We start from the raw sequence: 26,731 nt of genomic DNA, 5'->3' as shown, positions 1-26,731 counted from the left end.
GTCCACTTTCAGCTCGCCAGTAAGTGAATGTGTGCAGCAGAATGTTAATCTCAGAGGAGCATGGGGAAGCAAAGCATAGTAATTACGCACAATACTAAGTATTTCCTTGGTAGTATAAGGCTACAGATGCAATAACTAAAAGATCAAACATTTAAATTCAAACCTTTATCTCTCAGTAAGAGCTGAACGTTTCCCTGGGACTGCTCCACGAAGGCAGCTCGAGGCTGCTCTCTAGAGGTGGAAAAAAAAAAAAAAGAGCTTTGAGTTCAAGACTTTGTTGAAGCACATTTAAGCACATCATGCAGGGCAGCAGAAGTCCTTAATGAATCTACACAATACAACAGCTAAAAAACGCTGTTTTTAGAATAACCGAGCACAGGCCAATAAATAGCAAACAGACCTATAACAGCATGCACGTTCGCTTTTTGTTTTTTTAAACTCTAACATGAATGCTACAGTATTGCCAAACAGCATTTGCTATTCAAAGCTGGCTCTCCATTTACTTAACTTAGTCTCCCCTGTCGATTTCTTCACACAAAACAGCTGTGCCCTCTGTGCTTCCCCACAAACTCTCTTCTCACTGGAGAGAAAGAAATTGCACATATTCTTCCTAGCCCAAAAGTTTCAGAGAAGCATAATGCTGCAATAATTTGCTTATGGGCTCAAATGAAGCTCAAGAAAGAGAAGATCAAATTCATGGAACAGAATGACAGAATCATAGAATTATCTCACTTGAAAAAGACCTTCAAGATCACTAAGCCCAACCATCCACCTGACCTACCAAGTCCAATCACTAAATCACATCCCTCAGTGCCAAGCACACTCATCTCCTAAATACTCCACCACTTCCCTGGGCAGCCCATTCCAGTGCTTGACTGCCCTCTCCATGAAAAAATCCTTCTCTACGCTTGATCTAAACCTTCTTGGCACAATGAAGTTGCACTAGCAGGAATTCATATATTACACTTGTTTTCCTTGGCTGTACAAAATGCAAACGCTGACCTTTGCAAGATTAAGGTGTGACAATTTACTCCAGCAGTAATTCTTGCAGTGACATTACAGAAAGGGCAGGAGTTGATTCACTTGTACTAAAGCAACACTAAAAAGATCCCATCCCCACCGAGTGAAGGGTGCTGCCATTTGCTTATGACTCATCTCACATACTGTGTCCTAAAGATATGAAAGTTAGTGTAAGATAAACTGTGCACTATACAGTATCTGTGTGGAGGCAAATACCAAGCTGCTGGCAAATGTTAGCCTTGTACACTAAGAATCAAACCTGTTAGGTGGAAGACAAACTGCCTTTTATTGACATAAGAGATGTGCAGAATTCAAGCATCCTTTCCACAGCGTGAATTCTACTAAAACAAAGTCAAACCAAATTCATGTACCAGGCATCTGATTACCTTCTCACCACTTCTGTTCCTGGACCAGTCCCTGTGGGCCATGGTTTTCTGCATCTAATAGTTAAGCAGGACAGAGATGCATTCATCTTTCAAAAAGCTTTCAAAAATCAAAAGTATCCCTAGGAGCATTAACACGGAGGTTTAAAAGCAGAGTGTTTTAACATACTGCTATATTAAAAAGAAAACAAAACTGCCACGAACCAAAGAGCTGGCATCTGCTGGTCACCCTGGCTTGCTGTGTGTAGCAGCTGTAGTCCTCAAACGAAATGCAATCCCAGAATGAGATTCCTGAATATTGCAGGAGCACTCACACGCCTGTCTCTGCTCAAGAAAAATTAAAACAATTAAGACCAACTTTAACATAAAAAAAACGTCAGTAATTCAACATGTCACCATACTGCCTATGTCTGTCACCTCGCCTGATACAAAACCTCTTTTGAATGCCTATTTACTGTTTGCCCTTCAAGGATACAGAAGAACAGGAATTCCTCTCTGTGCCTGGGAGCTGTAGCCATCTTGTACAGGATTTCCCTCCCTGCTAGTTGACCACCAGCCTCCTGGTTGTTTCTTCCCAGACGCACAGCTTTAGGCTTCTGTCTGCTGAACGTCACACGGTTCTCATCAGCCTATTTCTCTTCCACTGTGCTGAGGTCGCCGTGAATGGGAGCCATGGGGTCTGTCAGCCACTCCTCCCAGTTGTACGTCATCAGAAAACTTGCTAAGGGTGCAACTCTGTCCTGACTGGGTGCCCCAGTACTGACCCGAGGGCACACCACCACTGGTACCCACCTGGATGGCCTTCATGCCATGGATTACACCGCTCTGACCTGTCCCCTCACCTAGCTTCCATGTTCTCACTGTCCAGTTCTCCCTAACAAACATCCGTATTTGCTCCTCTTCCGCCCAGCTCTCTACTTCCCTCCAGTCCAGGTGATCCTAGAACTCACTGAAGGTATTGTTTTCTAATACAACTTCATTACTACAACCTATTTGTGAGTCTTTAAAAGCTAACCATCAACATTTCAAGATTCTTATTAAAATTCTGGTGCGTTGCTATTTTGGATACTTCTGCTGTGCAGCAGCTGTCTCTCCTTCTCAGATTTCAACTATTTCCAGCCATGTAAATGGTAAAAATCCACATGTGCCTGCCTTCCCTATTAGGCCATCAATCACCTGTTGTTACTTATTATAGTACAAATCAAATTTCCATACCACTCACATTCCAGAGAAGACCATACTCTTCATTTCTTCCACAAATTCCTTTTTACCTTAATTTTAATCACTTAGCATGCTTCTCAGAGATGAAGTTTTCCATTTTTATACACTTTAAACCTTGTGCTATTTGCCAGTTATTTTAACAACTGCAGAAATACATTAAACCAAATCAAAAGGAGATTCTTATTGTAGCATTTTCTTATAAGTTAAATCTAATACAGACCACCTCCCGTTCCTGTACCCAAATTATCCTTCTTCACCCCTAGGAAGGCCCAACATTACCAGACATCTGTTATTCTAAGGCTGGCCCTCCTCACAACTCCTCACAAACAAAATCAACCACTGCAGCCCTAAATAACTCCAGCCCAGACACACCACTGAAAGGAAGTTCACAGCAGCCACTTCCCATCTCAGTCCTAAGTCAGTTTTAAAGGGTACTGCAGTTGTTATTATATATTTAGAAACTGAAATATGTGCTATGTTAATAGCAGGTGTTACAATTGGTACTAAAATAAACCCCACTCTATGAATACACTAAATGGCAGTTGTCACATGTATTGTATGGTAGGAAGGATGTCACAACAAGAAAAAAGTAGCAAAGGGTATCTAATAATTCAAAGCCAGAAAGCAGCCCCAGGCTGCAAGCAATTGCAAAGAATGCAATAACTGAGATATCAGAGGACTGGAGCACCTCTCCTATGATGAAAGGATGAGGGGACTGGGATTGTTTAGCTTGAAGACAAGGCTCCAAGAAGACCTCATTGTGACCTTCCAGCACTTGAAGGGAGCTTATAAACAGGAGGGGTAATGGCTGTTTATGAGGGTGGAGAGTGACAGGACAAAGGGAAAGGTTTTAAACTGAGACAGGGGCAGTTAGATACTAGGAGGAAGTTTTTCACACAGAGGGTGGTGACACACTGGAACAGGTTGCCCAAGGAGGTTGTGGATGCCCCATCCCTGGAGGCATTCAAGGCCAGGCTGGATGTGGCTCTGGGCAGCCTGGTCTGGTGGTTGGTGACCCTGCACACAGCAGGGGGTTGAAACCAGATGATTATTGTGGTCCTTTTCAACCCAGGCCACTCTATGATTCTATGAATGCAGAGTTATTTGGGAAAAAAAAAACCCAAACATATTAGTATTGGTTGTTAGCATCCCACCTTACCTTCACTTGTGGAAGAATCATCTCAAATCCTGAGAGTCACGAAGATATAAATAAGACAAACATTCATACACAGGTCTGGTGAGCAGTCACCACACTTGCATATTTTTGCCCAGTAAAAGAAATACCTACAACTCTTAACAGTATTTGTGTTTCAGCCATAGGCATTTTTGTGCCAACGCAGGCAGGATGCAGCGCTGGATTTAAGCCATAACACATCGCTTCGGTTCAGACACAGCCAACTGCAATTAGATGTTGCACAACAAAGTGACACATTTGCACACATATGTTTATTTTTTCCTGTGTGCTTACAGTGCTTCAATTGTAATTTTACAACATTCAGAAAGCACAATTTCATACCAATCTTACATACTTTACATCACAGTTCAACAATGTTAACACATGTATCTACTAAATCAAACAAACAAAATGGCCATAAACATTTACACTATTCTTCTGTAAACAATTTTTTTAATAAACAGTGGGGAATGGAATTAACACAGATCACGTATGAAAGAGGAATGACCTTTCCCTTAAATAAAGCACTCTGTTTATAAATACTTCAATTCTCTCAATATACATTTACAGACGTTTATTTAAAAGCAGGTTACTACACTTTCCTTTAAAAAGAAAATGTCTATAGATGGACCACTGCGCTTAAAATTCACCTAACATAAGAAGCAAGCATATGGTTAGCAGAGTGTTAAAGGTATTACTTCAACCTCACTTCTGTTTGTTCACACCAACACAGGATTGCCACGTTAGGGAATTTTTACTTGAATTCCAGTAAATTGCAATCGATCTTGTAGTACACATATGGGTAATACTCCTGCTGGCTGAGGTTTAGGCCTGGAATATCCATAGTTGCCTGCAAATAAGTTTTGAAGCTGGTTAGACTCGTACAACTTGGGCTCCTACTCAGAAATTGATATAAACATTCAGATGTTTGAGAAGGCAATCAGACTTCAAGCTTAAACATTCACTTGAAAATGGGAAATTAGGTAACAAACAAGTTATGACTTTGAGAAAATGAACCAAAACTTTAACATCAACTTTGCATCAATAATTCACACCCATTTCGTTAGTAAACACACTGCCAGTAAAAGGAAGGGAAAGGACTCCAGTTATGTTCTACTACGCCTGAACTCAGCCAGCTCACACAAATAATGTTACAGGGTACTGATCCAAGAAGCTACATGAAGCTTAGCAACTCTCACTTCAATCATCCCACATTTCCTTCTCCACCAAAATGTCTCGAAATATTTTGGAAGAAACATTACAATAAATATAACTAAAAGATTTCCTTTGTAACTGAACTCACTATGTGATAATTTTTACTCAATTTTTAACTATGAAAAGCACTGCTTTTCAATATGAAATTGAAGTAGTACAATAAGTCTCCCAACAAACCAGTTTTAAACATGAATATAAGACATGAAAGTGGAACAGATGACTCCATCTGCACAATTTATATTTCGTTAGCAGAGAAGAACAATGACATGAGCTTAAAAATACAAATTAGCAACTAAGGAAAACTTCACTTCATTATTTTAAGACCACTGTTACCTGAGGCAATGGATAATTTAAATATTTCTTAAAGGGTCAAAAACAAGATAGGAAACGCATTCAAGTTTCTAAGCCTAATTTCAGATCAAAACTCTCTTTGATTCTTTGAGGATGTGAATAAGTATCCATTCTGCAAGACATCCTTCCATTGGTAGCAAGAAAGAATGCAGTGAGAAGTGAAACAGAACTACACCAGGCAGCTCTTAAAACACATTGGTTTCAACTTCACATACCATCTCCTTCGCAAAAGTGTAACACAGAAGCTGCATTTTTATATGGAGACAGTTTTTGTACCACAGAAAAAAATGAAAGTGAGGAGATGCAGCTTTTTAAGTTAAAAAAAAGTTAAGCTTTTTAAGCTTTAAAAAAGCTTTAAGCTTTTTTTTTTTTCTTAATCACAATAAACCTAAGAGAAGCAATTACAAAAGCACTTACATCAATGATAGCTGCTGCACTGCTGTCGAGATGTTTATATAAGTCATACAAAACCTCCCTCAGTTTCTTCATTGTTTTCTTATTAGGCTGAAGCAGCATTGCTTGGAAGTTCACCGGCAAACCATACCTAGAGAAGTTAAGCAAACAAGAGATGAAACAAGCTCTCTTCTATGAAATGTATTTGATATTGAGAAAGAATCCTTCTGCTGATGAGGAAAGTCCACTCATTTCTATTTCTGCAATATCACTGTTTGCACAGCACATAGTAACACATGAAGCAGAACTTCCTTCTTCAAGCTTAAAATAACAAAACACCTTTTAAAATCCAAGTGCTTTACAAAATTCTCAGAACATTACCTGAAGTTTTGAACACTTCCATTCATTTACTAGCAAGACCTTTACCTTTACACCACTAGGTGGAGCATCCAGTTTCTATTCCAGCCACCTTTCTAGATGTGCAGAAATATCTGCCAATATTCAAACTAAGTCAAACTGCCTTCTCTACTTTCAGATTGCCTTCAAAACAACCCTGCAGCAGCTATGAAAAACAAATCAGATTGCAGGTTTGCAAGATTGCAAGGCCTTTTCTGAAGGCATCCTTGACAACAAGTCTTAGCAAAACTAACTTCAAAACACCTTTTGGATTTCTGACTGAGTTCTTTCTGCTCTGAAAAAAACCCAGGTCTGTTTGAACTACTACAGCAATGTCAACTCATTAGCTATGCTTCTGGATGTTATGAAGAAAAACAAAGAGAAATCTTACAGTTAAAATACTGAACAAGAAAACTACTGTGTACTAGCACACATTTCAAGATGTCAAACTGTACTGCTACTCAAAGCCTCAAAACTTTTTATTCTGAACTATCCACGCTACTCAAACAAAAGCTATAGTAAGCTCTTTTTACAAGCAGCTCAATTAAGCAAGCTAAAAAACACAGCAGAAATGTCTTGCTACAATGGACAGATAACTCCCCTAAAGCACTGAAGGAATGAGATGAAGTTATCTACCTCAGATGTTCCACACCTGGCAACAAGAGCTACACCAACAGTTGTTCTTGCTGCCCTACTCCACTGTTTCCTCCTTTGTGGAAGAGTGGCATTAACAAAACTCAAGCAAGTGAAGCCAAGCTAGATGTGCTTTTCTTCCTACAATTTTCTGTTCAGGCCTGTCTCATTACCTTAGAACAGATTCAACAAAAACTCGGAGTGCTTTCACATGAATCCAAGCAATGAAAGCTTCACTGAAATTAACTTTCAGCCATCGCACCAGAGGCCCCTGTAAAAGAGAAAAAAATCCTCAGGAAAAGTTTCAGACTACTAAGGACACTTCAGCAGATACTCAATATTTGAAGTGTGACTGACGAATTAAAGGTAGAGTTTGCTATTGACATTATGGCTCAAGGGTGATTTTGCACAAAGCAAAGATAAATTTAACAAGACTTGGTTATCTCTTCAGTACATCATCCCACTTGTTATGGTCTAACTGTATAAAAGGCCATTTTAATATCTGATTATTCCATTCAAATGTTTGCCCATTTTCAGATTTCACATATTTTTAGCTGCAATACCAACACTTGGCTCAGCACCGTTATCCCTGAAAAGATTAACCAGGTGGCAGGCTGACCTGATGTGTCATCCCTGCAATGCTCTCTCAGAATCACAAGCTCATGAAATCGCGATGTAGCAATAACAAGTCCCAGACATCTTAGGTTTCTGCAATGACTGGCCTGCATAGACTTACAAACTGTTTCTTCTTGTCGGTTGACAGTCTGTTCATTTCTTCTTTATCAGCTTTCATCTCTTCTTCATTATACTGGAAGTCACGGACCAGAAATCTGCATTTGGAAGTGAATACAATCAGAAGTAGCTTTCCAGAGATGCTTCAAAGCACAAGAGAACACATAAAAATAAGACTCACTTGTATTCTCGGGCTTTATGCTTGAAGTCGTCCACTGCCTTCCTGAACAAGGTGACGTTACAAAGGTAACTGTCCTGATCCTCAAAGAGTACACTACAGAAAAATGAAGTTAGAATTAAGGTTCAAGTCATTAAAGACCTGAAATACAATGGCTTAAGTTGTACTTTATTGCTACTTAGACCGGAACATAATTGTAAATAGTCACATGGGATGAGTTCCCAAATTAAACACCCTCTACAGAAAGTAACAAGAGCTTTAGCACCCATTATTAATTATTTCCTTTGTAAAGAGTGACACTTTACCACACAGAAGCACTTCATATGCCTAGGGATTGGTTCAAATTAAAATCATTTTACTCTAAAAGGAAGTAGATTTGACTTAATACTGAAAAGTTTACACTACAGAATTCTTAAACATACGTTCTAAAGAAAAAGGGAATAAGGAAGCTGGTGTTACTAAGTGTTTTTTTTAAAGAAGATGCCTAGATTTACTATTTTATGCTTTCACAGAATCACAGAGGTTGGAAGGGACCTCAAGAGATCAAGTCCAATGCTACAGCAGGTACCCCTACAACAGGTCACACAGGCAGGTATCCAGATGGGTCTTGAATATCTCCATAGAATAAGACTCCACAACCTCTCCAGGCAGCCTGTTCCGACACTCTTACCATAAAGAAGTTCTTCTATGTGTTTGTATGGAACTTCTTATGTTGAAGTTTTACATCACTGCTCCTTGTCCTACTAACACGTACCACTGACAAGAGCCTGGCCTCATCCGTTCATCTCCCACCTCTCTTCAGACATTTATAAACGTTTACCAGATCCTCTCTCAGTCTTCTTTTCCCCAGGCTGAACAGACCCAGGTTACTCTGCCTTTCTTTACATGGGAGATGCTCCAGGTCCTCTGTCGTCTTTGTGGCCCTCTGCTGGACTCCTCTTAGAACATCTCTTGTCTTTTTTGAACTGGGGAACCCAAAACTAGATACAGGTAGTCTAAATGTGGCCTCACCAGGGCAGAGTGGAAGGGGAGGATCACCTCCCTCGACCTGCTAGCCATGCTCCTTTTACTGTGCCCCTAGGTACCATTGGCATTCTTGGCCACAGAGGCACACGGCGGCCTCACGGTCAACCTGTTGTCAACAAGAACAATCAGGTCCTTTTCAAAAGAGCTCCTCTCCAGCAGGTCAGCCCATAACCTGTATTGATGCGTACAGTTGCTCCTTCCCAGGTGCAAGACTCTACACTTGTTCTTATTCAACTTCATCAGGTTTCTCCCTGCTGCAAAGGACCTGGGGGGTACTGATGGATGGAAAGCTGGACATGAGGAAACTCTGTGCCCCCGCAGCCCAGAAAGTCAACCATATCCTGGATGGCATCCAAAGCAGCACAGCTAGCAGGTTGAGGGAGGTGATCCTGCCTCTCTACTCTGCACTGCTGAGACCTCACCTGGAGTACTGCATCCGGATGTGGAGCCCTCAGTACAGGAGTGTGCATCCAGAGGAGGGTTACAAAAATGATCCAAGGGATGGAGCACATCTCCTACAAGGGCAGGCTGAGAGAGCTGGGGCTGTTCATCCCAGAGAAGACTCCAAGTTGAGCTGACAGCAGCACTTCAGTATCTAAAGGGGAGCTACAGGAAAGAAGAAGGCTGGGCGATAGGACCACTGCCACAAGGGTCTGTGGCGACGGAACAAGGGGAAATGGCTTCAAGCTTAAAGAGGGGAGATTCACGTTGGAAATAAGGAAAAAATCTTTTACAGTGAGGATGGTGAGGTCTGAGAACAGGTTGCCCAGAGATGTGGATGCCACGTCCCTGGAGACTTTCAAGACCAGTCTGGACCAGGCTCTTAGCAACATTACCTAGCTGTAGGTCCCTGTTCATTGCAGATGATCTTTAAAGGTCCCTTCCAACTCTAAGGATTCTATCAACTCTCCAGTCTGTCCAGATCAATATAATAATGCTTTTTTTGAGAGTTCACTTTGAGAAGAATGTTTGAGGAAACTGTTCTTCAGTGCTGTACTGCTTGTAGTGCTGTACTACAAGCGTTATACAATGATTTAACCTCTTCTCAATACATCTCTAGATGATGGCTTCTCAGTAATTAATTTAGAATCATCAGCAGATCTCCTACTAGGCTGACACTGATCTAACCCAAACATGAAACCTGGCACAGAGCTGGTAACATCAGATCTGCCTGATCAAAACCCCAATCAGTCAGTTCAAATTAACACAGCAATGCTTTCTCCTATAATTTGACTGTATTTTTCACATAGTAATAAGTTTGTGAAAGTTGCTTAACAGCATTAACCCAATCCTGGCTTTAGTTTTTTCCATTATGCACAACAGCCTGGCAGTGGGGACCCTCGCTAACCCACGAGAAGTGACTTGTTACTATGCACAGAGGACCAAAGTCTACATCTCTGACTCTTGATTTTTTTAGCAGTTTTCAAAGTGTATCAAAATATGCCTGACCTGAACTAGATTAACTCTCCCTTCCCACATAAGTGAGGAGTTTGGTAGCTCATCAACCCTAAAGGGAGACAGATTTTAAAACTTTTTCTTCAACCACAACACAGTCAAGCCTGATTTACTCAGATCAAGCTGTGTAGCTAGACATTTTGACAAGTTTTAGACTAACCAGAGTCACTACAGATAAAGATCACCATGTAAAATACAAGCACATGAGATTTTGCATTGAGAACTTACTTGCTGGAACGTGGAACAACCATCTCTGCTAACGTTTCATATTGCTTAACCCAGTCGTTATAATTTACCCTAGAAAATACACAGGTTATGATTATTATTCTAGAAAAAATCCAAATTGAAAAAGTTTTTCAAAACAAATTTAATCATTACATCCTCCAACCCAGCTGTAGGCTGTCAGAAATACACAACAGTTTCCCCCTTACAATTCTTACAATTATTGCTAAATAAGCTACACCGAAAAAAGTGAGAAATATTTTACTTTCAGTTTTTGTATAAGTTGACAAGCATGTGATTGTTTTAAAATCAAGGAACAATGAAATCAATCATCCTTCAGCATAAATCTCAGAGGATCAAATGGACTTAACTGTCAAGGTTTATCAAACTTTGTACACAACTACGCTCTTCTGAGTTAAAGGGAATCCTCCTTCTGCAATTACAAATGGGTTCACCAGAGCACTGCAACAGCCTAAAATACTCTGGAGAATTTGGAAATCTCTGCCCTTCTGTAGCTAGTGGTGAAGGGATCACATCCTTTTAACACCACAAGTCAAAGGTAAAAGAAAAATAACTGACAAGGTAAACCGTCAGTTCTCTGCAAAACCACTGGACCTGTTTTGCCATTGGAGTTTCACAAGTGAGAGACCACTAGCTCATGTGATGAACAGCCCTACATGCTGTCTTTACAAGTTAGAAACTCTCCTTGTTCCCAGCTCCAGGAAGACAGTCTAGCACTGCAAAGACAAAAGAACTGGCTGCCCAGAGCACAGCTATTTTCTCGTTTCACAAGTTTTTAAAGATATATGTATTACCACTTTGCCTTGGATAATTTTTTTTTCCTTTTATTTCAGATCTACTGTCATTTTGGATTAGGAACAACCTGTTCCCAGAAAACCTTAGACGCTACGTAAGTTTTTACCAATGCAATCCTGTTTATGTACTAAGTACAAAAGCAGTCCTACCAATCTGAAAGAGCACAGAGTAAAGTTGCAAAGGGTTTACTTGGTTCATTACGTGGTGAAAGCCAGCGTAGAGCTAATCTGGATAATTCAATCATTAAGCCATCTCACAGAAAAGAACTCATGTTTTTCCTCTGTAATTATTTCATAAGGATATCTTCCACAGCATGAATAGCCATAGCTAATGGCAGATAAGAAGCGAAAGGATAATCTGCAGTTTCTTAAAATAAAATCATGAGAACCCAGCATTCCTATGAACAGTGGAATATATGCATGTGGGCTCATCTGCTACAGGCATCCAATTGTTTTCCTAAGTAGACCCAGGAAGATACAAAGCAATTCCAGGCATCCTCTCTTACAGTATTATATAGCTGTAGGATCTGTTGCTTGATTAAAATTTATTATTTTCTTCTGTTCTTCAGTTAAACAAACTTACTTTGGTACAATCACTAATAACGTGACCAAATATTCTGAGTCAAGTACAAAGTCCTCTTTCTTTACAATATCAGCAAGACTTCTGGTTAGCAAGCTTCCCCTGTACAGAAATAAAGACAACCACAGTAAATGCATGTTTGAAAACTGAGCTGGTATTCACAATAGTTTCTGGTGTCTGGTAATACACACATTTTCCAAAAATATTTCACGTAAGCAATCATTATTAGCAGAACAAAGCAAAAGTTTCTATATGAACATTATAGCTCACTGTCTAAAGTCACTGGAAGCTTTTTGTTTGTTTAGATCAGTAGCTCCACTGCTGTACGGCATTTCTATATTCCAAACACCGCACAGACGTAGGAAGCCAAATTCTCTTTTAAAGAGGGATTTAAAACCACAAGAACCATCAATTCTCTATGAAATTTGCGATATGGGGCTTCAGAGTTACAACTAAGCTGCTGCAGACCTACACTCATAACCTCAGTGAAGATTTAAAGCAGTGGCATATTGCCCTGTTCACTAAGGAATAAGAACCTACACAGACATTATGAGACTTAGCTGACAAATTACTATGGCTCAAGAAGCATTTATAACTCAATCATAAAACAGTCATTAATAATAATGGCAGTGCTAAGTCAAATTAATCCGCCATTCTTAGAACTACTGTATCTTGACTGTATTTGAATAATCACATGTACCTGACAGCAGCATGCAGCTCTTTTTATTGCATTCTTGCATTTATGCAACACCTGTCCCTCTGCTTGTTAATTTTGATGGAAGAAACCCACTGACATTGAGATGCTTACAGCAAGAACTGGAGTAAGGAGAAAGCCTTCCTTGTTCAGCTAGACATGAATACAGCAGTGCAACACACCACTTTAACAGCGAACTTCTCCCAAATGCATAAGCAATTTATACATGCTTTTTGGATATTTCACAAGCACTTGCCAATCACAAGTGAGCTGTTACCAGCAAGTCAGCTGGTAATAAATACTGGTTCTATGACAGCCATTGTTCAAGATTGACAAACGCCTCAAAAATACATTAACAACCTCTTCACACATCAGCAACAAACAACAGATACGACTTACGCATTCTTTCTTTCCAAATTCTGAAGGTTCCCTTTTAGATTATTGTACGCCGAGGCTCTTGCTTTAAGATCATTGTCAATCTGGTTTACTCCCTTTAAGATTAAGTAAAAAAGTAATTCAGGAACTGATTTTTTAAATAACAATTTCTTAATTTTAAAACATAGATCCTTTATCTGCCAGAAAGAGCTCGATGAAAAAAAACACACAAGATAAAATGCTTATTTCTCTAGAGCTTCACTTGAAACCCAGGATATTTTAGGTTATAACATCTATAAAAGAAAATGAGCCAACAGTAAGAATTACACATCCTCTTCTGGATTAGTAGTGTCAACTGGACATGCTACTGCTCCCAGCTGATCAGTACTCCACTACTTACTGTGTTGCCACCCTCAAGCTCAGCAGACAGAGCATTTAAGATCACCTTCACAGTGTAACACAAATTTACTAGCAAATGCTGAACATCATTTCCTTCCTCTGCTTCCTCTATTCTTACACTTTTCTCCCGCTAGAGTTTTAATAACATGAACAACAGTACAGTCTTATGTGTAGGAAAGCAAGAATTAAGTGACACAAAGCATTACTGCTTCACATCACCTACCACTTAAGAGACTATATCTGCTCAGTGCATGTTTTCACTTGTACTTCTCTTTGAGAAGGACAGCATTGTTCATTTGGAAAGACAGAGCATCAACAAAATATTTCACATACCTGACTCCCAGTGGCCATTACTATTTACAGCTTTAAATGTTACCCCCTTTTCCCCCAATCATTTATTTCCCATTTTCCGTATTTTTCAAAGGAATATACAACGCATCCTATCATCACTTCCCTTCACGAACTTCTATGCTGCAATTTTACATATTGGCATTGGCTTACAGACATAAAGGAAAATCTGTTTTACAAATATTTTCTACATTTAATAAGAGCTTATATACTTTGGAATGCCTGAAGCTGCCCAGGTCCAGCCTCAGGGTAGACAGATAAACAGTATTTCAGACAAACATCCAATTTACTTCAAACATTTGTCTAAGCAAGTACTACTGGCCCAGCTGGGTAATTTGGCAGCAAGTTGAAGAACAAAACAAATTAAGCAGTAAGTAGCTTGTAAGCATGCAGTCATACTTCAATCAGCACCTACCCTACGCAGTAAAATATTTCAAGTTCACTTAGTGAACAGTTGGCTAACTGTAAGAACTTGGAGCAGTACTGCTTTGGCTTCACACCACTGCCTCCTCCCTCCTCCACAGTACATAGGAACAAGCATATGAGAAGTGCTAGGGGCATGCATCTGAGCACAAAGCTAAGAGCCTCTCCTTTTATTTGCACCCAGACTGCTGACAAAACATCTGCCTGCATACAGCACTTCGGCATACTACAAACAGCACTTCAACTTGGGGACTCAAACTTCATTTCTACAAAGCAGACCTCTTAAAAGTATGTCACTTTGTTACATAGCAACCTTGTTCATGGTAACACAGGTTCACTCGTCTGTACCAGGAAGAAGCTGTTAAAGCATCAACACCCTGGCAGTTTCATTCAACAACAGGTGAACAGGTCGCACCTCTGCAGATACACAGCAATGCTTTAGACAAAATACTCTGAAATAAGAGAGCTTGTGCTTTAAACATACCAGCTACTTACAGCTACTTAGATCCTTTGACTGATATCACTTTTAACGACGTGTGAGGAACATTCTGGCAGCCATTACAAAGCACATCTCTTCATGACAACTTTTTTATACCACAAGAAACAGCACTAACATGTTCACAGCTAGAAGCCAGCATTAGGGAAAAAGCATCAGATACTATGAAGCATGAAGCAGGTGCATTTGGATATCTTCCCAGACTGGCAGCCTCCCCCTTTCGCTTTTCAACAATCAAAACTTTCAACAACTGTGGAAAGCACATTGCTTAATGACAAATCAAAAACAGCTGATACCAAACTTCTTTATCAAGCAGTTCCATTCATTACTTTCCAGTTGTCAATCCTTTAACCACTCTCAGTTGTAAAGTCAGTAGCCTTTTAAAAGAAAACTTGCACTGACTGGAGTTTACCATAAAAAAGAATCAGCTTTGCCTCCTTCTGAACTACCAGAAAATGCAGAGCTGCACACCTCAACATCACAGCAGGACTCTTGAAAATACACTGGAGTGTAACACTGGCAAGAGCCATGTTTCAAACTTTGTCTCGCTGTAAGAATTCATAGAATCACAGAATGGCCAGGGTTGGAAGGGACCTCAAGGATGAAGAAGCTCCAACCCCCCCTTCACAGGCAGGGCCACCAACCTCCCCACTTAATACTACACCAGGCTGCCCAAGGCCCCATCCAACCTGGCCTTGCGACAGGGGCATCCACAACTCTTGGGCAGCCTGTTCCAACACCTCACCACTCTCTCAGTAAAGAACCAGAAAGTTCACGAACATCCTTACAAGAATCACAAGAATCACAAGGTTGGAAACGACCTATAAGATCATCCAGTCCAACCGTCTCATCACCATTGCCACCACTAGTACTAAACCATATCACGCAGCACGTCATCCAGACGCCTCTTGAACACTGCCAGGGACGGTGACTCCACCACCTCCCTCCCTGGGCAGCCATTCCAGTGCCTGACTACTCTCTGAGAGAAGAAGTTCTTCCTTATGTCCAACCTGAACCTCCTCTGATACAACTTGCGGCCATTGCCCCGTGTCCTGCTCGTTGCCTGGGAGAAGAGGCCAAACCCCTCTTCACCACAGCCTCCCTTCAGGAAGTTGTACAGTGCAGTGAGGTCTCCCCTGAGCCTCCTCTTCTCCAGACTGAACAATCCCAGCTCCCTCAGCCGCTCCTCATAAGGTTTGTGCTCCACACCCCTCACCAGTTTCGTTGCCCTTCTCTGCACACGCTCCAGGACCTCAATGTCTTTCCTGTAGTGAGGGGCCCAAAACTGAACACAAATAAGAGAGGTAGACTCACGGTGCTGCTATAACAGTTTATCAAGGAGAGAGGTACAGAAAATCACTCAGAGAAAAAGCAACCTAAAGATGCCAATTTCAGGCAGAACTCCAGCAAATGAGCAGATGTTTTCCTCTGCATCCACTGTAACAACTCAGTGAGGTGTTATTTAAAGTCCAGCTTCTGGAGCCCAGCTTTGTTACAAGCAGATAATTTATCTAGCAAGCTCTAGGACATAGGAAAACATGCACTGAATCCTTGAAAATATTTCAACAAACAGTATCATCCCTTCAAGTTCTTTGTGGCTTTCTCAACCAACTTAACTGCTACAAAAAACGAGTTTCTCTTCTCCCAAGTTAAACTTCATACTTGCTCTCTCAAGTACCTGCAGTAAGGTATGAAAATGAAACACTCACTTTCAGCTCCTTGTGAAGAAGCAAGCACTCAGGTTCTTAGATAGTATCACATTTTAAATGCGTGGGATATTTTAACATGTAAATCTTAAAGTCATAATTCAGTCCTTATTCCCACCACGTAACATCACACCCAGATGTTTTCCAGGAATCATTACGTTACTGAACATAATTTCAGGTGCAAATTCATAGCAACATAGCAACAGCGTCAAAGAATGTATCAAAGTTAAAGTGTTAATAATGAGTGAGAATGTAACTAAGACTTTATAGTGTCTGCAAAAATTTTAAATAGTTTCAGGAAAGAAACTTGCAAAAGGAATCTGCAGTTAGTGCAAAGCATCAGCCTGCCAGAACTGACATGCAACTCCTCCCAGTTCTTGCATCCACATATCCAACACCAAAGACTCTCTCAAAGGTATCCAGAGCAGCTGCTGCACTTTTATTCTTGGTTACACATCTTACCAATGCAAATATCTCCAGAGCTGTTTGAAGATCACAAAACACAGAAAAGAAACTGGAAAAACTCAGAAGATATTTAAAGCAAGAATAGCTCACAGAAAACTCTTTCACCATTCTAATGCAGTAACTTGGTACTCAAGATCTCATGCTCACAACAAGTATAAATGAAATCTGCAACATTATGAACACTTCACCAGCATGAAGAGAAAGAAAGAAAACAACCACAACAATGAGATGAGCTTTTCTTACATTGAAGGCTCAGTTTTCACCTCACAGCTGGGCACTGTGGCTTCCAGAAGGTAAATAAATGCTGTGACTTCAATGTTAAGAGTTCACAACATTCGATAACATCAGACAAGTGTAAAGCTAGTACAGCAAAAAATTAGATAGCAAGTGAAATAATTTGCTAGCTATTTGTTAAATTCATGGTCTTAGGAAATAAAAACAGCAGAGAGGGACAGCTTGTGGCCTTCAGTGAGCGCAGTCTCCAGTTCCTGCTCCCCGTCTTGCTATTACAGGCTTGCTACTACTCTCAAAGATGAATGAAGAGGGCAAACTAGAAACAAGCTCTGAACATCACATTGTGCATCAAATAACAAAAGGTCAATTAAGCTTTATAAAACAAACAATCTTACCTTTGCAATAATTTCTGAAATATTCTTCAATGATTGCTTTATCGGATATTTGGCCATATCCCACTGGAACCTTGTTATATATGTGACCAAGTCAACTGAAGCGATAAAGGAGGACTTTAAGACAGACAATATTGTTTACAATGATCAGCAACCTTTATGTTCCTTCAGAGACTAGTGATGACAGCCCCAAAGGATCAAAGGGCCTTGCAATGTGAGTATTTCATATGCAGATCTATAATTACTTGCCTTTTTGGATCCTATCATTTCTTCCATGGCAAATGACTCATAGGAAAACTTACTTCCGTGCCTAAACTAGGCTTTCAGACCATCAAAGAGAAGCAGCAGAACATATCTGGATCACCTCCTTCCCTCCCACTCCTTTTACGATGCATGTTATTGTTAACACTTTACCTCCATTAGCCAGAAGATTCTCCTGAACTTTATCTTTACTGTCTTCTAAAACGTCAGCCATATACTGCGCCACCTTCTTTACGACACTGAAAAATGAAAGATTAAGCTATAAATAAGAGGGAAAAAAACTGCCATTTTGATTAACTCCATTCATAGAGCTGATCTGAAATTGCCTGAGAAAAGAATTAAGAGATTGGATCAAAAACAAAGTGTTAGTTGTTTTACATATTAGCTTTCCAAGAGCACAAACCGTGCTCAGTATCTCCAATACACGTCAGAATTCTCTAAAAATTCTTTTCTAGTGTTGCAATTCATCAGTTCTCAACAAGGTGACATTACTTTCTGCTACACCCCAACCTTCAAGTCTGTAATTTCAAAATCTTAACTCCTCTCTCAAAATAGATTGTGAGGTACAAGCCCATAACTAACAAAAAATTAAAGGCAACTGAGACAAGATACCAAAGATAACTGAAGAACTACAGAGAAATTCCAGCTCTATGCCTCATGAGATCTGAGGTACAAGACCTGTTTTCCCCACTAGAAAAGCAATGTTCACTATTGCTCACGTGCCATGCTGGCAACAACCGAGTAATCTAACATAACTTAAACACAACTACTTAATAATTCTCTCCTTGAAACAGAAGATGGCTCCACAGATTCTGGCTATGTAATTTTGTTTGCTCAACATCACTTTCAAAGGACCATTAATTTCTTCAAAATTGACAGTTTTAAGACTTAATGTTGTTTAATCACCTCTGTGGGTTAGGAACCTTCCTGAAGCCTGTAAACAGTATTCTATTATACTAGAAGAACATGTTTTACCCAATTGCACTGTCATTTTCTGCAGCCATCAGGTTCAATTCTTAACAGTTCTCCAGGATCTGGCAATGCACAGCACTATTACAGGGAGAACCATCTTTCATCCATACATCATGTCCCATTATTCCATAAGAAGTTTGGATTCTTCACTCCCCCTCAAGTAAGTTACTAGAAAAAAAAGCATCTTCTATGGGGAGTCAACAAGCTAAGATTTCAGTAAGCTAAGAAGATCAACACTAAAACAAAAAAGATGAAAACAATCCATGCATCATTATGGATTGGTAAAGTGTCAACATAACTGCTCTAATATTTTGCACATTAGTAAAAATAAAATGTTACCTCTCCACAAATGCATCCAGCTTAGCCAGCTCATCTGACAGACCAACCAAAACATCCAGCGTGCCAACCTAGAAGGAAAGATCACAGCGTGTTAGCACTTGTATGCAAGCCTACAAAGAAAACCAGATGACAATAAAAGCCAAATCTCCTCAACAGGCAGCTTTGCAGAACTACATAAAATACAGCACTCCAATATTTCAGAGTTGTTAATCTAAGAAAGTCACGCTTTCTTCTGCATGCCTAAGATATCCCTAAAGTTCAGCGGCACTAGATCTAACTCGCTGTAGCCTGGCACACTGTTTTAGCATTCTAGCCTTGCAGAGCATATTAAACCAACTTTTACACTAAGAATTGGCTGCATTTTCCACAAGTCTCTTGCTTCAGCATTTTATTTACTACTTTGCATCAAGTCTGAAATTTCTGTAATTGGGCATCTCTGCGCCGGAAGCAAGCAGAACTTTGAGCACGCACAAGATTCAATAGTTCTGCAGCAGTCTGGCCAACAAGAGTCTAAGACTTTCTGTACCCAGAGTAATGAAATATTTTTAGATTGTCTACAAGCTTTTACTTTCTTCCACTCCCCAGTAGAGAACACTTTCTTCCCAAAACTCATACAATAGTCTAGAGCAATAGATACACCCTTTAGGGTCATGGATGACTATTTCAGACTCAGTACAATTTAAGCATGAGGACTACAGCACAGTAGTTAAGTATTCCATGATTTAGTTTGTTCTTACACAAACCTCAAACAGGTTTAAGATACAAAAAACCCTGTAATGCTCAAGTTTAACAGCCGAAGAGAGATTTTGTTTTGAGTTGGTCACGTTATAAGAGTTTCTTAGGATTGCTTCAAGCACAGACACATTTATTCATTCTGTTCAATAAAAATAGGGCCTATCTACAAAAAGATGACTCTCAAACTCCAAAGTTTCAGCTACTCGCTTATGTTTCTTGCTAGACTGTTATTATGCAGAAATCAAATCTTCCATCTGGCAAAGATGATAGTATCTTTCAGTCTAGTATCTTTATTCCGTTCACAGATCTGACTATTCATCTTAGCCCAATTCCTGTTTTCTACAGCCTTGAAGCAGAAAAGAGAACAACTACTTAAGCAACATCATAACATCTTTCCCAGACTCACCTTCTTCTGAGCTACAGCAAGAATAAGGAAGCTAATGTCTTAACTACTCATTTACATTTACATTTACAGCACAAATAAGTCCCTGAGTAATACAGCTGCTGTTCAGTGGAGACTGCTTCCAATAACAAGCATTCACTAAAGGATGTCAGTCCTAGCATACTTTTACTAGATACACAGAAGCCAGATTATGTCCCACTGTATATAAAGAATATTCTTAAAAGGGACAGAGTCTGAATAATTTTAGTTCATAGGAAATGCAAGAAGAGAAATGAAAACAAATGTTAATAGCCATAATGGCCACATAAGTTTTTAGTATTAATTCTTCTAAATACTGTTGGCAGCTTACAAGCTGAACGTCATCCTGACTCACCACCAAGGCACCTCACCTCCTCTGGGGAGAAGACTGACATTTGCCAAAGGCCCTCATCACACCTTTACTCATTCATATTCTGAAATAACTCAGGATGGTCTAAAAGTGAATGTTAACCTGGCAAATGGACAATTCTCTTAAAAGAAGCAGTAAAGCACTGGGTGCTCTGGGTCCATTCCCTAGTGGAGACAGGATGAAGCATCACCCCACTTGAACCATTTCGTGTACAGATAGACAGGGGTGGCATTTTTGCCCTTCATTTTTGCTAATCTTACAGTTCTAAGAAGTTAAACTGAGCTTACCATTCTTTTTGTTCAAGAAGCATCCAGGTGTCAGGTAGACCTTTTTTCTTTAACATGCTGTCTTCCTACCCTTTCTCATCCCTGGTAATAGCAGTTAACCAAGAGAAACATGCTTTTAGAGGAACAACCCTCTTTCCTTCTTACAGAAATAGTTGAAAAAGCGTTCTTCCTCTTCTCTGTAACATACTGGCAGGTCACACTGGAATGCTCAGCTGGACATAATCACTAATCTACCTAAAGAATGCTACTTCTGAACATAAAGACATCTGCTGCTTGATCATCTCCCTTGTTTTAAATCAACCTATTTCATCGCTTCACAGTCAGAAAAGACAATTCAGAAGTGAAACAAATAAAAATCAAAGAAAACTCTCATCTGAACACTCAAATCACATGTCTCCATTTACACCTTAATTTCCAAAGTTAATTTTCTTCTCTGTCCAATTGCTGGCAGTAGGAGATCAAGATTGTTTTTCCTGGAAAAAAAAACTGTATTCTCTGAAAGAGCAGCTTGCTGAGCATTTAAAACTTAGAGTGAAGAATTTTCATCCTAGGCTTCCAGATAAAAAGATAATTGATTGTCTAAATTAATTTTTTGGATCCACACATACTCCAAGAGACATCAGCTGTTTATTTTTCTAACAAGGTTCCAAGTATTCATCGCCTACAGTTTTAGGAAAAAAAAGCAAACGCACTACGAAACAAATGTACTTCCTGCACGTGACAGGGAGCTTACCTACCTTCAGGTCTGGAATATTGAACTTGGAATTAGTTGAGAGATTGTTATTTTTTGTAGTTGCTGCATGTAGTTTCTCCCATGTCTGTTGACAGGTTTTTTCCCCAGGAGCTGAAATCAGCCAAAACTCAGTCATCTCTGTATCTCTATCGTGACGCTTCTGCTTCTCAAGACAGAGTCAAGATGCTGGCAGGAAAAAATGAGTTTGGGAAGGAAAGAATATCTGCCATTAGTTCCGATTTAAAGCTTTGCCTGAAGAAAAACCTCTTGTTCCATGTAACCGTAGTGCAGCCCTAGCCACCAGATGAGATTCTACTGACATTATTCACCTGGTTCCATATTCTTCTCCTGTCTTACAGAAATTCTTTCACTGTCTTACACATTTGCACAGTTGCAGTCTTTTTAAACTGCCCAACCCACACATTAAAGACTGAGTTTGCAACATTAACACCTACAACTCCTACAAAAGATCACATGCAATCTAACTGAAAATAGACCCAGTAAACCAGTGAGCTGGGGCACCTCAGCCTAGAGAAGAGAAGGCTTTGAGGGTATCTGATAGCTGCCTTCCAGTACATGAAGGAAGTCGATGGGAAAGCTGGGGAGGGACTGTATGAAGGTGTGTAATAACAGGATGAGGGGAAATGGCTTTAACTGGAAGAGGGCAGATTTAGACTAGATATTACAAAGAAATTCTTTACTGTGAGGGCGGTGAAACAGGTTGCCAAGAGAGGCTGTGGATGTCCCTTCCTGGGAGGCTTTCAAGGCCAGACTGTATGGGGCTGTGAGCAACCTGGTCTGATGGGAGGTGTCCCTGCCTATAGCAAGGGGTGGAACTAAATGATCTTAAAGGTCCCGTCCAGCCCAAATCATTCTGTGATTCTATGAACATATTACCCTATTATGTAGACACTCATTTCAACATGAAGGAGAGCTCTTTTACCCTTGGTACCCTTGCTCTCATCACAGATCTTCAATAAGATCATACTAATATCATCACAGAGAGTGCATGTACTAAACACAAATTATCTTACAGGGATTGCTTAGGGAAACACTAACCGTACCAACGGGCTTCCACGGGGGGTCTGCAACCAGCGCTTTGGAATGGGACAAGAGTTTTTCTTATTTTGATCACTTACATGCATTATCTTCCCTAACACACACTAAGCTTAGTGAATACATGGCACTTCACTTATCCTCATGCTTCAATGAACACTGACCGTATAAAAAACACCACCAAGTTTACAGCCAACTTCACCCCACAAGGAGGCATGGCCGCAGCTTACACGTGCACTCAAGTGTTTAATCGTTAGATTGGTTTTCGCTGGGAGTTGGTTACAGCAGGGCTTGAAGAGGCTTCGGAATGAATGTTGGATAAATAAGAGGAACCAGTTCAGATGGCAGCAGCAAAGCACTTGTAGAAGGCAGAAGAGTCATAACACAGAAGCCCAAGGCTTTTGTTCAGAAAAACAGATGGAACACTGCGTTCTCAAGCTTTCCATTAAAAATATAAATACATCGTAAGGAAAATGTTTGAAGTTTCCATAGAACATGTCATCTAAGGAAACAGTTACATGTTCACCACGAGTTTGTCTCATTCATTGTGTTAGAGACTGAAAAAGAAAAACACTGTCAAAAAATCTAGACGATTTTTTTTCTGGATGTTAACCAATCCACTGCAAAGAATGATCTCTTCAATTAGTTTTTTGGCCTTTTAAAGACGGTTTTCAAAGATTAACCATTTCAATTTCAAATCAAGACAAATCTACTACAAAGTTAAAAACACCTGACAGACTTTGGCAAATCTTTTCCCTTGCTTAAAAAAACAAGAACAAGAGCACTTCATAATTCTTTAATACCTGAAGGGAAAATGAATTGATCTTGACTGCTGAGTTGAACAACTGTGGCAAGTGGAGCAGCTATTGCTCCCAGTAACCACAGAGCTGGGTAATAATGCTTCTCCTCTGCAGGACTGCTGTTCCTGAAGCACTGCTCCACTTCTAACAGCCCATTCCCCATCCCAGCCACCTCAGCAGAGCAGAGAATTATCCGACGTGGGTGAAAGACTGACAGCTTGGCACTATTCCAGTCAGTTACACAGACTAGTCTGAACAGTGGGGCTTTTTTACGGGGCCAGATATATTTCCAAATAGACACGAGGCAGAGAAGCTTCATAGAATTTTACATGCTTGCTCCCATATTTGCTCAACATAAGGAAAATGAAATTTGCAATCAGAACTAGGGAACAACAAACAAGAACTGGAAAAAGGAGAAGTGCTGTTACACTTAAAGAGCACCAGAGAATAAAGCAGGAAATACCAAGTGTTCAGAGCATGCAAGAATGTAGACAGCTTTATTTTAATTTTAAGTAAATTACTATTTTACTCCTTAGAACTGCAAATAATGGTGTGTATATATATATTTTATATATATATTTACAGACATACATAAAGCCTTCCTTGAGATCCACCGCTGTAGTGAATTTATTCTCTCTTTAGGTCAGTTGGAATCTGCACACTGGAAGCCTCGAGATCATTCCGGTCAAAGATTACCAAACTTGTCTGCTTTCATGTTCTGGAACAACAATCCCAGAGGAAAGCCAAGAATCCAGCAAGTACAAAACTGAGAAACAGCAGTAAGAGCCGATGAGAACTAGGGCTTACAACTCGTACCTCCATGACTGGCACTGCTCTGTGACATACCACTGAGTGCAAGCTGTCATAGCACTGTCTCACCTAATTACTGTCAGCTATTTTTGCTATTCCTATTATTTCTGAGGCACACTCATAAAAAGCAGAAACATTTATAAACAGATAACCTCATTCCTAGATGGAACTGTCCACCACACAAATCTATCAGCTTAGACCATTCAATGCACCAACACATTTAATCAAACTTTCAAATCTTCTTAACACTGTTATTTCAGTACTACAGCCACTGTGATTCTAAGCAGGTAGGAATCACAGTCCTAATTCTGCTGAGCACCAATAAAACTACCTGTCAAGAAATGAAAGACTTTTTGAGATGTCACTCTATCTTCTGGCCAGCTTAGCAAGAAGTGTTTGCTATACAGCTGGGGAAAAAAAAAAAAAACAAAAAGTCTTAACTAATTAAGTCAGAAACATAAGAAAGAAAATTTAAGCAAAAATTTCTCTATAGACCACAATGAACTTTCAGAAGTTGGACTTAAATGGAAGTTCTGAGAACAGATTCTGGAGTTTCAGCTTTATCACAGAATATCTGGGGATGGAAGGGATCTTAAAGTCCATCCTGTTCCAGCTCCCTTCTGTTGACAGTCCCCAACTCAGGCTGCCCAGGGCCCCATCCAACCTAACCTTGAACACCTTCAGGCATGGGGCATCCACAGCTTCTCTGGGCAGCTGTGCCAGCGTCTCATCTCCCTCTGAGTAAAGAATTTCTGCCTAACATCTAAAGTAAACATCTAAAGTTTGCACAGGACTGAGCTGGTGACAGCAGTTCTTATAATACTAGTAGGTCACGAAATTCCTACTCCCATAACGATCACCTGGAGTGTCGGTATCTTAAAAGTTCACGAAAATAAAGTAACCCCATCTTGCAGTAACCACTGTAACCATCAGTAATATCGACCTGACCTCACCTTGCTTAGCACTCACAAAGAATGCAGCTCTCACCTGTAAGGCCATAATACCACAAATCCACAAGAACACACTTCTCTCAATTCAGATTCACAGCACTCTGTGAATTCCTCGATGCCTTCACCTAACCATGCCTGCAGCAGAACTCTGATGGGTAATAAAGCCTTCCATACACCACCGTAAAGAGGCCCAGGTAACATAACCACACTGCCATGTGCTGTGCCTGCCAAATAAGCACAGCTCATTTCTAAAATACTCTTGAAGTACTCCTTTTCCCTTAAGTTTTCTTCCACAGTATCAGTTTTGAGCCCCAGCTGCTATATCCAGCTGATGTCAGCTACTGAAGCATTTTTAATGTTTCTCGTGTTGCTACTTGTAATTGAGATTGCTTAATTTCTGTTCGGAATGGATTTCCAAAGAAAAGTGGCTCCAACGTCAGCAACAAAGCCCCTGAACGCACACCTCAACTATGGGAAACACAGGCCATGTCAGAACAGAATTCGCGCTGCGTTTCTCAAGAACGATGCAGGAGAGGGAAGTGAAGGCACCGTATTTCCCGTTCAGCGCAAACCTCCCTCAGCAGCGCTCAGGCCGGCCGGCAGTCCTGAGCCCCGCCACGCCGCTTCTCTGCGCCCGTTCCCAGAACTCACGGCCGACGCCCGGCGCGCGGCCCTCAGCGCCAAGCAGCACAGGCAGGAGCCGCGGCGGCAGGGAAGGCTCCGAGCCGCGGTCCCTCGGTGCGAAGCGGTACAGGCAGCGGCCGCCCCAATGCCGCCCGCTCCGAAGCCCGGGTACGCAGCGCCTGCGACCGACCCCGGGGGCGGGAGCCGCGAGCGCAACCGCCGGCGGTAGGCCGGCAGGCCGCGGGCCCGGCCGGCTTCGTCCTCCCCGCCGGGCCCGGCCGCGGCTTCGGGGGCCAGAGGAAGACGACGGCGGCGACCCCGCACGGGCCCGGCCGCGGCCTCCTTCCCAGCCACCCCGCGCGGCGCTCACCCGTCACTGCTCCATCTCGCGCCGCAGCCGCGCGCTGCCCGCACAACCACCGCCTCGTCACGTGAGCCGCCGGGTCAGCTGATCTCGCCGCAGCGTCGGTCACGAGACGGAGGAGCGGGGCGGGGCGCGGAGCCGAGCTGCGGATTCGAAACCCGGCGTGGCACCGTGAGGGAGTGCGATGGGATGGCTGGAGAGCGGGTGGGTATTGCTGTGTATGGAGGTTGTTCCAAAAGTCGTGCCTCCTATTTATTTCCACTAAAACTGTAACAAAGAGCACAGTAAATTCTCAGCTGCAAAACACTGTATTTTACGCAACCACCATCATTAGCTAGGCATTTTTGCTAGGCAATGAAGAGGAGCTTACATGCTGTGCTTTTAAACATCTGCACCAGCAGAGGTGATCTGCTGTTGCTGTCGCCACTGCTGAAATACACACTGCTCACCGCCCCACTGTGCTCACATCCACTGCTTGCTCTCCATAAATGTTCAGCAAGCATGAGTGAATGTCACTAGGTGCCATTTTTCCTGCATGGAGGATTTCAGTAGTATGCCTTTGTTTCATACACACTTCCATGTCAGACGCCATTTTGGCAGATTGTTCCTCTGCTGCCATCTGTCACACAGCAACAACGCCTAACAATATTGGCAGGAAGGTTCAGCCTCTACTGCCATAACAC

At 41.1% G+C, this 26,731-nt stretch overlaps 1 protein-coding gene and 1 long non-coding RNA gene across 2 annotated transcripts in view; one reads left to right on the top strand and one right to left on the bottom strand.

The window, feature by feature from the left end:
- The window catches only part of LOC128091540 (uncharacterized), a 340,253-nt gene extending 336,486 nt beyond the window's left edge, over positions 1-3,767 (top strand). Inside the window, exon 2 of the long non-coding RNA XR_008211449.1 lies at positions 3,561-3,767. This is a non-coding gene — a long non-coding RNA (uncharacterized LOC128091540). The remainder of the gene's footprint in view (positions 1-3,560) is intronic.
- Positions 3,768-4,051: 284 nt separating this feature from the next.
- ATP6V1C1 (ATPase H+ transporting V1 subunit C1) lies at positions 4,052-26,185 on the bottom strand. Its single transcript, XM_052704759.1, has 13 exons — positions 26,055-26,185; positions 21,449-21,630; positions 18,899-18,966; positions 17,741-17,826; positions 17,330-17,424; positions 12,888-12,979; positions 11,798-11,896; positions 10,406-10,474; positions 7,700-7,792; positions 7,523-7,616; positions 6,960-7,057; positions 5,782-5,908; positions 4,052-4,648 (listed from the first exon to the last, which is right to left on the bottom strand). Exons 2-13 carry the CDS (start codon positions 21,578-21,580, stop codon positions 4,553-4,555), a joined length of 1,149 nt encoding a protein of 382 aa, XP_052560719.1. The 5' UTR covers positions 21,581-21,630; positions 26,055-26,185; the 3' UTR covers positions 4,052-4,552.
- Between the last annotated feature and the right edge of the window lie 546 nt (positions 26,186-26,731).

Source organism: Tympanuchus pallidicinctus, unplaced genomic scaffold, assembly GCF_026119805.1.
Source record: "Tympanuchus pallidicinctus isolate F22 unplaced genomic scaffold, pur_lepc_1.0 scaffold5, whole genome shotgun sequence".
Taxonomy (NCBI): Eukaryota; Metazoa; Chordata; class Aves; order Galliformes; family Phasianidae; genus Tympanuchus; species Tympanuchus pallidicinctus.
This window is presented reverse-complemented; position numbering and strand designations above follow the sequence as displayed.

Bases quoted from the DNA above. Each gene is read 5' to 3' on its own strand.
- ATP6V1C1 (XM_052704759.1), bottom strand. From the start codon at position 21,580: ATGACTGAGTTTTGGCTGATTTCAGCTCCTGGGGAAAAAACCTGTCAA. The intron at 12,980-17,329 runs GTAAGATTGTTT...TTAATCTTAAAG, and splicing joins TTTCAGAAATTATTGCAAAG to GGAGTAAACCAGATTGACAA. The intron at 7,793-10,405 runs GTAAGTTCTCAA...ATTTTTCTGTAG, and splicing joins GTTGTTCCACGTTCCAGCAA to TGTACTCTTTGAGGATCAGG.